The sequence below is a fragment of the Phyllobates terribilis genome, unplaced genomic scaffold (assembly GCF_046119375.1).
Source record: "Phyllobates terribilis strain yellow unplaced genomic scaffold, ASM4611937v1 Scaffold_2__4_contigs__length_985480577, whole genome shotgun sequence".
NCBI lineage: Eukaryota > Metazoa > Chordata > Amphibia > Anura > Dendrobatidae > Phyllobates > Phyllobates terribilis.
Window position 1 is genome coordinate 950,340,744 of NW_027362762.1, and position 11,322 is coordinate 950,352,065.

An 11,322-nucleotide genomic window follows, 5' to 3' on the forward strand; every position below is an offset into this window, starting at 1 on the left:
GAAACATGGGACTCCGGATGAACCCCCAGCCCTCTCCATGGTGAAAATGTACAATCTGGCCTTCATATCGGGGACTGGGATGGGTGGCCTCCTCCTGACGCGCCCGAGTCTTCGCAGCCTTGGTTCTCACCTCGAGGCGCTCGCAGCGTTGCTCCCGCCGACGTTGCTCCTGTGCTAGCTGGAAGACTTGATCACTGCACCATTGGCTCCTCCTTCGCGCTTCTGCTCGGGTCTCCCGCGGGAAGCCCATTAGGTCGCCCCCCTGGTTTTCCCAGGCCCACTCCTCGGCCTCGGGCCAGGTCACCGCTGGTACAGGTAGCGGGGTGAGGACGGGTTGCTGCAAGTCCTCGGGAGATGCGGACCAGTCCGGGTTGGAGCCGGTAGCCTCCTCCGCAGCTCCATGCACCTCCGTTTCTGAGCTTTCGCGACAGCGCAGGTCCCCACCGATGGCTGCCGATTGCAGCTCAGGAGCTAGCGCTTGCTCCCAGGTGACTGTGTGGGGGACTATGTACTCCACCATGAGGTCCAAGATAGTCTCTGATGGCTCTGCAGCCGGGGCAGGGGTTGCACTCTCACCTGCCGCTAGGTCACTCTCCACTTCGACCTCCGAGTCGACTGGTCCTGGAACCTCCACTCCTCGGAGGCGGTCTCGGATACGCTGCAGCATCTCCGCTTTCCACGCTACCGTTGCCGCCTCCTGGGCCTCCTTCTGTCTCCTTGCAAGTCCCAGAGCTTCCATGTGGAGAAACTCAATATCTCCCGGAGTCAATACGCTGCCGCCTTGCTCTCTGCCGGGTGAAGGGCCTGAACCGGGTTCAGTGGTCTCATGGTCTTGCTCCCCAGAGACATCCATGTCTGCCTCCGTTGACTGCCAAGCCCCGACTGCAATGGCCGCACCTTGTTGCTTTTCTTCTTCTTCCTCCTCTTTCAGGGCGGTTCCTGGGCGGCATGCTGACAGGCCCGCCTTCGTTCAGCCCATCCAGTTTGACGAGCATTACCCCGCGGACAGTCTCTGATGGAAGGGGCAGTCCACATTTTTGGCGCCAAGCCGGGAGTCCAGCCCACGATGGGAGGTGTACAAAGACAGTCTTTTCACAGCATCATGGCGCCTGTTCTTCTTGGGTGGGCGCCATTTTAAGTGTAAAACGACAGTCCAAGGTGTAAGGCACACAGTACCCGATAGCAACGGGCACTTTTCTCCGTTGCTGCGGGCACGATATCCTGCCGACTACGCCAGTGATGTGACGCTCGCAGCCCTGCCCTGGGAAGATGGGGGATACTCGGAGCTGGGTCAGATGTTGAGGGGATGCAGCCGTGGCCTGGACCCGTTCCATGCCCAGGGCCGTCACATTAAAAAGGATGTAAGGGCTATCAGGGTTGAGTGGTATTATCGACTACACCACCTGTGGTGTCTGGTGATGCGCCACCAGCGCCGCTACAGTCCACTGAGGCCTGGTGTCATGGCGGCCAAAGTTCTCGCTGCTCCCCACAGGCGGAGCGTGGCCTCAGGGCAGGCAGGACGGGATAAAGGGGGGTAGTAGTGTGGGAGTACGGGCACCGTGTCGCGTGGTATGGCACGTAATGAACAGTCCGGAGGCCATAGGGATGAATTTCCGAGGCTTTACTCACAGTTCTCTCAAGCAGCGCAAGGCTTCTCCCTAATCCTCGCGGAGTCCTGCGGCCACCAGGGACGGGGGTCCGACTACCTCCGAGGAAGTACAGTGTTAGGTAGCGTCCCTACACCAGAGTGTTCCTGCACTACAGACTTTACCCTTTCCCGTCTGTGCGTGTGTAGATAGGCCGGGTCTCCCTGTGAGCTCCTCTCAGGTGTAGGGCTCGGGTGGCAATTCCTCTCCATCCGAAGCCCGGCGGGATCCTCAGGGCCTAACCGGGCTTTCCCTTCCTGGACATAGAGTACGATGTCGGGTGTCGGGGGCCGGTACCCCTCTTGCAGCTGGAATCCCTCTGAATAGATCAGGTAGGCGAGGACAGGTGGCGTACTCCGCTCCGTCTGCATCCTCCCCGGGACCCATTTGCTAGGGAGCCACACTCTAAAGCTCCCGGGCCTTCTTGATCCTGGTCCTTGGCCGGGTTGAGACATTCCTTGTCTGCAACCTGCCTCTCGTCCCATAGATCGGGGTACGAGGGCTGTGTCCCATACCGGTGCAGGCCCACACAGGATCTGCGCTCCCGGAGGGAAGTCACTTAACACACAGTATTTTGACAGCACAGTACGACCACTTGACAGACAGACTGCCAGAGACCACACAGGTCAGATGGACCGAAAAGACCCAAAGAAGAACCAAAGAGGACCAAGATCAAAGATGGCATTCTCTTAAATATGAAATTAGAAGTGTCACAAACTAACTGCTCCTCCACCCACACCCACTAACTGGTTCCTACCACTTTGTGTTCCCCAGTCGTTACAGGGGAGCAGCACCTAGTGCATACTAGCTCCCTCTGGTGGAAATGTGGTGTTGGATGCAAAAGGCTAGAACACTACCATCACACCAGGCTTACCTCAGAGGAGGAACACCACACTCCATTAAAGAAGTGCAGCATTCCTGTGGCGGTCGAACCCTCAGGGGCGCCACAGGTAAATTTTCAACTTAGCCACATGACTGTGTATAAAAAGAGCTTGTTAGAGAGGCATAGTCTCTGAAGCAAAGATAGTCAGAAGTTCACCAATCTTTTAACAACTGTGTCTAAAAATTGTGGAACAATTTCCGAAAAAAAGTTCAACATGATCCAGTTTTAGAGAATGTAATCTAATGCACTCGCCAAATATCCATTTGATTTATTTTATTCATGGATAGCAGGTACGAGAAGAATAGTATCCCACAACAACCCACAGCCGCTTCACGCATAAACATGCTTTCTCAAGGCCTTGTGAGGCCTGAGATCTATGGTTCTGCTTTATATCACTGAGCATCACTGATAGTTTCCAACCCAGCTAGAATTAAGGATCCCTACTTGTACCTTTTTAAAGGGGTCTTTCAGTAAATGTGATTGCTGCTTTTTGATAATGCTGGTGAACCTTTTCTTCTCATGTTACAAGTTCCTCAACGTAAAATTGTAAACACTTTAAATATCTCCCCATGTACACTACATAATATAATCATGGATTCAGAGTTTCTAGAGAAATCCATGTGCACAATGGATAAGGCCGACGGTCAATAATGGATGGTGATGATCTACACGCCCTCAGGCAGCACTGCATTAATGACAGGCATAATTTGGTTTTGCAAATCACTGTATGATCTCAGGAATACTTCCAGAAATCATTGTCCTTGGACACAGTTTGCCGGGCAATCCACAAATGCAAGTTAAAGAAGAAGTGGTATATCAATACTATCCAGAAACGCTGCCTTCTTCTCATGGTTAAAGCTCATTTACATAGGACTGAGACAAAATGTAAAATTGTTCTGTGGTTGGAAGAATCAAAATGTGAAATTCTTTATGGAAACCACTAACGCTGTGTCCTGCGGACTCAGGAGGGGAGGGACCATCCAGTTTGTTATCAAGGAGAGGGACCATCCAGCTTGTTATCAAGGAGAGGGACCATCCAGCTTGTTATCAAGGAGAGGGACCATCCAGCTTGTTATCAGTGCACAGTTCAGAACCCTGCATTTCGGATGTTACTGGTGGTACATACTACATCCATCACAACAGCAGTAGAAGTGTTTGAGTGATGCGGTTCAGATCTTTCCCCCATAGAAAACATTTGGCACATAATGAATCGAAACCCTGGACTGTGGAGCAGCGGGAATACCACATCAGATAATAGGACAATGATCTGTCCCCAAACTCCAGAAATTTGTAAAAACAAGAGGGGTTGCTGAATAATGATGAGGAGGGCCCCGGTCCAACTTTTTTTTTAGAAGGTTTTTTTGTTACTGTCATCAATTTCTAAATTAGTTAATTTTTTAAAATGAATTGGAAAAAGGGCCAACATTCAAGTGATCTATGCTCTGTGGTAAATAAAATATGGCTGTAAGAGATTTCTAAATCATTGCATTCTTGTTTTTACATTTTACATAGCGACCCACGTTTTTGGTAATTGGGGTTGTATTATGAAGGAGGATGACTCTATTATGACAGAGGATGACGGTATCATTGTGTGTGTCAGGTTCCTTTAAGGTGTGAGGATGTCACCGTCTATTTCTCCATGGAGGAGTGGGAGTATGTGGAAGGACACAAGGATCTGTACAATGAGGTCATGATGAATGATCAGCAGTCCCTCACATCCCTGATTAAAGAGGAGAGGACAGGTTTGTAGATCACTTCTCATAACCAATCATCTGATCATCACAAATGACTAATGTATTCAATCACTCTGGGGTTTTTTTTGTACCTATAGATGGATCAACTATGAAGGAATCCCCAGAGATATGTTCCTATCCTATATTTTCAAATGATTTTCCAGAACAAATGCAAATTGTCCAACTGGATCATCAGGTAGAGTGAGCTGCGATTTCTAAAATACATTTATAGACTGATGTACTAAGATTTCTACTTAATTTCTTCAGCCAACGTGGAGTATACTGTACGATATATTTTATTTTCTCATTGTTAACTCTGGTTGGTTAAGGGATACGAATGGTCTTCGGTTTCCTAAAACGTTTGTATTTCGGAACGTGCACTTTGCAAATGGGTGGTTTCGCGTTGTCAGTCATAGACAGAATAACCACACAATGTCAATCAGCTGCTTCTAAGGTTAACGTAATACTGTCATGTATCAAAAGCGCCATTGATTCATGAATTATGTTTTGTAAAACATTACTTAGAGGGGTTTTCCCAAGAACAAAGTTAATTTTAAAGTTGATTTTAGTCAATAAATCTTGGAATAATAATAATTTCCACAATAAGATGTGTTTAACCCCTTTACGACCCATGACATATACACTGCTCAAAAAAATAAAGGGAACACTCAAATAACACATCCTAGATCTGAATGAATGAAATATTCTCATTGAATACTTTGTTCTGTACAAAGTTGAATGTGCTGACAACAAAATCACACAAAAATCATCAATGGAAATCAAATTTATTAACCAATGGAGGCCTGGACTTGGAGACACCCGCAAAATAAAAGTGGAAAAACACACTACAGGCTGATCCAACTTTGATGTAATGTCCTTAAAACAAGTCAAAATGAGGCTGAGTATTGTGTGTGGCCTCCACGTGCCTGTATGACCTCCCTACAACGCCTGGGCATGCTCCTGATGAGGCTGAGTATTGTGTGTGGCCTCCACGTGTCTGTATGACCTCCCTACAACGCCTGGGCATGCTCCTGATGAGGCTCAGTATTGTGTGTGGCCTCCACGTGCCTGTATGACCTCCCTACAACGCCTGGGCATGCTCCTGATGAGGTTGCGGATGGTCTCCTGTGGGATCTCCTCCCAGACCTGGACTAAATCATCCGCCAACTCCTGGACAGTCTGTGGTGCAACGTGACGTTGGTGGATGGAGCGAGACATGATGTCCCAGATGTGCTCAATCGGATTCAGGTCTGGGGAACGGGCGGGCCAGTCCATAGCTTCAATGCCTTCATCTTGCAGGAACTGCTGACACACTCCAGCCACATGAGGTCTGGCATTGTCCTGCATTAGGAGGAACCCAGGGCCAATCGCACCAGCATATGGTCTCACAAGGGGTCTGGGGATCTAATGGCAGACAGGCTACCTCTGGCGAGCACATGGAGGGCTGTGCAGCCCTCCAAAGAAATGCCACCCTACACCATTACTGACCCACTGCCAAACCGGTCATGCTGAAGGATGTTGCAGGCAGCAGATCGCTCTCCACGGTGTCTCCAGACTCTGTCACGTCTGTCACATGTGCTCAGTGTGATCCTGCTTTCATCTGTGAAGAGCACAGGGCGCCAGTGGCCACTTTGCCAATCCTGGTGTTCTGTGGTAAACACCAAGCGTCCTGCATGGTGTTGGGCTGTGCGCACAGTCCCCATTTGTGGACGTCTGGCCCTCATACCACCCTCATGGAGTTGGTTTCTAACCGTTTGTGCAGACACATGCACATTTGTGGCCTGCTGGAGGTCATTTTGCAGGGCTCTGGCAGTGCTCCTCCTGTTCCTCCTTGCAGGTAGAGGTCCTGCTGCTGGGTTGTTGCCCTCCTACGGCCCCCTCCACGTCTCCTGGTGTACCGGCCTGTCTCCTGGCAGCGCCTCCAGCCTCTGGACACTACGCTGACAGACACAGCAAACCTTCTTGCCACAGCTCGCATTGATGTGCCATCCTGGATGAGCAGCACTACCTGAGCAACTTCTGTGGGTTGTAGAGTTCGTCTCATGCTACCACGAGTGTGAAAGCACAACCAACATTCAAAAGTGACCAAAACATCAGCCAGAAAGCATTGGTACTGAGATGTGGTCTGTGGTCCCCACCTGCAGAACCGCTCCTTTATTGAGGGTGTCTTGATAATTGCTAATAATTTCCATCTATTGTCTATTCCATTTGCACAACAGCATGTGAAATTGATTGTCAATCAGTGTTGCTTCCTAAGTGGACAGTTTGGTTTCACAGAAGTTTGATTTACTTGGAGTTATATTCTGTTGTTTAAGTGTTCGCTTTATTTTTTTGAGCAGTGTATATACGTCATAGGTCGCCTCCCTCCCTATTATGTGGGCTTTTCAGGAATGTGACAGTTGATCTGATCAGCTGTCATGTGCCCCTTACAGCGATCCACCTGCGGCTGTTAACTAGTTAAATCTCTGACAGCGGCATTTAATTCGCACTTACCGGAAGCGCGTCATATGACCCACCCATCGGCGCCCCTGTCACATGATCGTGGGGCGACGATTGGTTGGCATGACAACCCAGGGTCTGCAGAAGGTCAGCACTCATAGCAGATGAGCATTTTTGCTACACATAGCAGGGCTGCAGCCCTGCTAGGTGTAGCACAAACAATCAGATGATCGCAGCTTCAAGATTCCTATAAAAAAAGTTGAAAAATATAAAAAATTCTAAATAAAACAATAAAAATATACAAATATTTGGTATCACCACATTCAGAATCGCCCGATCTATCAAAATATAAAAATAATTAATCCGATCGGTAAACGGCGTAACGAGAAAAAGAATCAAAACGCTAGAATTACGTTTTCTGGTCGCTGTGACATTGCAATAAAATACATTAATGGGCGACCAACACATCGTATCTACCCCAAAATAGTATCAATAAAAACGTCAGATCGGCGCACAAAAAATAAACCCTCACCCAGCCCCAGATCCCAAAAAATGGAAACGCTACAGGTCTCGGAAAATGTCGCCATTTTTTTATCACAAACTTTGGATTTTGTTTTCACCACTAAAATAAAAAATAACCTATACATGTTTGGTATCTGTGAACTCGTAATGACCTGGAGAATAAGAATGGCAAGTCAGTTTTAGCATTTAGAGAACATGATAAAAAAAATCCTAAACAAACAATTGTGGAATTGCACTTATTTTGCAATTTCACCGCACTTGGAATTTTTTTCACTTTTTCCAGTACATTAAATGGTAAAATCAATGGTGTCGTTCAAAAGTACAACTCGTCCCGCAAAAAACAAGCCCTCACGCGGCCATATTGACGCAAAAATAAAAAAGTTATGGCTCTGGGAAAAACAGGAGCGAAAAACAAAAACGGAAAAACCAAAGATGGTAAAGGGGTGGTTAACTGTAAAAGCCGTGACATTGTTGAATAATCTGGTGGCAATAAGCACAGTTGTCCACTTTAGGATAGATTTCGATCATTTCACGCAATGTTTAACAAAAATATTTGCTAATGTGTGTGAAATACTCCACTAAATGTTGATCCTGTCTGATCACAAGTTGAGATCCTTCAGCTTTTAGGGAAAATTACTTTATTCCTTCCAGGGCTTTTGACCTACCCTGGATACAGGATAAACTAAGGCTCCTTTTTCATTTTTCCCCATTTCCTTTTTGTGTTTCTTGCAGAAAAGTTATGGGGAAACGACGAATGGACTTGAAAAACTCATCTCTATGAAAGGTAAGAGCCTTTTAAAAATCTTGTGTTCATGGTTTTTGTGATGAAGCTGAAGCTTGGGAGACATTGGACCTTCCTGCTGGACAATAATGAATGAAAACATTTTATACATGTTAATTGACCTTTATCTATGTCATTTGCTGAACAGGACCGCTCACTGGACTTTTAAGTATAGAAAAAGTAGGCATTTAACTTAATAAAATGTGGGTACCAATGATCTTAAAGGGGTGGTCCAAAATACAACTTAATTTTCATCCTAAATGTCTGTCTATTAAATCTGATTTATTTTCTAGTATACTTTAATTCAAAATTCCCTATCCTTCCCTAACTATATTATCTAACTGCTTTTCTTTTTTATTACAACTTCCTTTTTGATGATGCTTCGTTTGAGAATCTCAGTGCATGCTGGGATACTCAAACGAAATGTCATCATGGAACAGAGGCTGCAGTCACTGTTGGCGCCATGCCCCCTCCCTGAAGCAAAGCTTTATCTGCGACGCTCGATTCAGGGGCTGAACTAGTCCCTGCTCTATCACTGTGCGATGTGCACAATGACAGTGCGCTCTCTCGCTGGCTCAGATCAGTAGTAATAAGCCATCAACAGAGCGCACTGTCAGTGTGTGTTGTAGAATGAATACTTTGCTTTGTCGTCGCTTGCGGGCATTTACTGGGATAGTGTAGTTGATACTTAGATAATGGCACCAGTAGATAGTTTTGGGACAGAGGAAATTAGCCTTTACAGTATTCTGACATGACCTGACTGTATTCTCATATTTTTCTTTCTGTACGGGTTTATTACCTAGAAAATATAAAAAAAAAAAAAAACACTATGTTCCCATGAAAATCTATATATTTTTTTTTCAGATGAAGAATGGATCAAAGGCTCCCAAGGACATTTTTTTCTATCTCCCTTTTATGAATTAGAATATTATAGGTCACTGATTAGCAAAAAAGGATTGGGGATTCTTAAAATTTTTGTATGCCCTGAATGCGGGAAACATTTTAAAAAGAAATCACATCTTACTATGCACGAGAAAACTCATGGAACCGAAAAGCCGTTTTCATGCTCCGAATGTGGGAAATGCTTTAGGCAGAAATCAAGTCTTGTGGAGCATCGGAAAAAGCACACAGGAGAGAGGCCAGTTGCATGCCCCGAATGTGGCAAATGTTTTTTTAGGAAATCACAGCTTGTTGGACATCAGAGAATGCACACTGGAGAGAAGCCATTTTCATGCCTGGAATGTGGGAAATCTTTTAAAAGTAAAGGATATCTTATTGCCCATCAGAGAATTCACACAGGGGAGAAGCCGTTTTCTTGTTCCGAATGTGGCAAGTGTTACAATCACAAATCAAGTCTTATGGAACATCTGACAACTCACACGGGAGAGAAGCCATTTGGCTGTACAGAATGTGAGAAATGTTTTAACCGTAAATCGAGTCTTGTGGATCATCTGAGAGTCCACACAGGGGAGAAGCCGTACTCGTGTAAAATATGTGGGAAATGTTTTAGCCAGAAATCAGGTCTTATTGTACATCGAAAGACTCACATAGTGCAAGATAAGCCAATTTAATGTTCGTATTGTACGAAATGTGGTATTGTAGGAGAGGTGGCAGGTATAGATCGCCATTGTAGGACCTGCCTCAAGATGCTTCTGATAAATAGTTTAAAAGGGTTTTTCCGAGAGGTTCAAAATACAATATATTGTAGCTTGTAGAAACATTACTAGTCTAATAGCTTGATGTCTATTTTGTAGTGTTGTTTTTTTTTTTAATTTAGATTTGTTGGCAAACCTCCGGTCAGACAATACGAAGCAATTCTAAAAAAAAAAAATGTAGAGCGTTCTGAAAGCACCGGTGAAATAGTCTAGACAACATAGGAAAAGGTCAAACATAAAAAATAGTATTAAAAATAGGCTAAGCGTTTCTACGTCGCATATGGGCCTGCCTGATATTGTATCATATACTGCAAAGAAGTTGGTACACGCCCAGTTGGTTGGCAGGAAAATTTGCATCTTTATTTCCAGTGGTGGGGTGGGATAAGTTTGGAACGGAGAAGAAAAACTGAGTTACATAGTCGGGATCTGACTCGAACCGCGACGCCTAGAGTTGCCGTCAATTTCTGACAACAGAGCACTTGCTGATGCGCATCGGATACTATTGACCCCACTACACGATTGTGGGGGACTGGTGAGTCTCTATGGCTCCTGGCTTGATAGTCCTGTGAAGGTCCGTCACAGACTTCATAGGAGATCTCCATTTTAACTATATACTGCAATATATAGCACAAGCGATCAGATGATCGCAGTTTCAAGTCCCCTAAGGGGACTAAAAAGTAAAATAAAACATTAAAAAGTTCAAATCAATCCACTTTTCCCCCATTAAAAAAAAAAACATTCTAACGCCACATAAATACAAGTCTGATCTATGAAATTAAATTTCCCTTATAGAAATGTAAAAAAAAAATTTGTAAACTCTAGTATTGCGGGTTTTTTTTGGTCCGCACGCCTCCCTAAAAGAAAATACAATAAAAGCTATCATAACGTTGTATGTATCCAAAATTGGTATCAATCAAACCATCAGTTTGCCACTGAATAAGCAAGCTATCGACAAAAACAATGTTAAGTGTTACAGGTCTAAAAGGAGACAAAGCAATTTATTTTTTCTTTAATTAAGCTGCAGATTTTTTTTCAGCATTTCTATAACAAAAATCATTGGTAGTTTGGTATTGCCGTGATCGTACTGACCTGACAGATCATATTTCCGGGTAATTTTTTTTTTTACCATACAGTGAATGCCTTATAAACAAAACCCAACCAACAATGGCGAAATTGCTTTTTTTTTTTTCATCATTTCACCCCTCTTGGATCCTGTTTTTCATTACATTATATAGAAAAATGAATGGTGATAGTCAAAACTACAACTAGTCCAGCAAAAAAAACATCAAGCCCTCATACAGATATGTGGAAGGAAAAATAAAAGGAAGAAGGAAAGCGAAAAAAAAAACTAAGGTACAAAAATGGCAAATCGCTGGATCGGGAAGAAGTTAAACAGGAGACATACATTGGAAACACTGCAGTTTTGGAGAAATCTGCGGGGATCCAGAAACTCTGCGGGGATCCAGAAACAGCTGCTAAACTTGTACTAATCTGCAGTAGTGAATATTGCGTCTAGAAGTCAGTAGAGATCTCGAGAGAACAAAATGTGCCGATCTCCTCCCCACTCCAACTTTTGAGCTCGAAAGGACAGAAAAAACACAAAGGGGCCGAGTTCGGAGCCCCTGATATAGTGCACAGGCGTCAATTACAATTTCAGCCTGCA

The 11,322-nt window shown here is 44.9% G+C and overlaps 1 protein-coding gene across 2 annotated transcripts in view; it reads left to right on the forward strand.

The window, feature by feature from the left end:
• Nucleotides 1-10,856, forward strand: part of LOC141239531 (gastrula zinc finger protein XlCGF66.1-like) — a 33,563-nt gene extending 22,707 nt beyond the window's left edge. For both annotated transcript variants that reach the window (XM_073668545.1, XM_073668546.1), the window contains exons 4-7: nucleotides 4,130-4,271; nucleotides 4,361-4,458; nucleotides 7,956-8,007; nucleotides 8,869-10,856. In XM_073668545.1, coding sequence (XP_073524646.1) covers nucleotides 4,130-4,271; nucleotides 4,361-4,458; nucleotides 7,956-8,007; nucleotides 8,869-9,575 — 999 coding nt within the window. In that variant the 3' untranslated portion in view covers nucleotides 9,576-10,856. The remainder of the gene's footprint in view (nucleotides 1-4,129; nucleotides 4,272-4,360; nucleotides 4,459-7,955; nucleotides 8,008-8,868) is intronic.
• The last annotated feature ends 466 nt before the right edge of the window (nucleotides 10,857-11,322 follow it).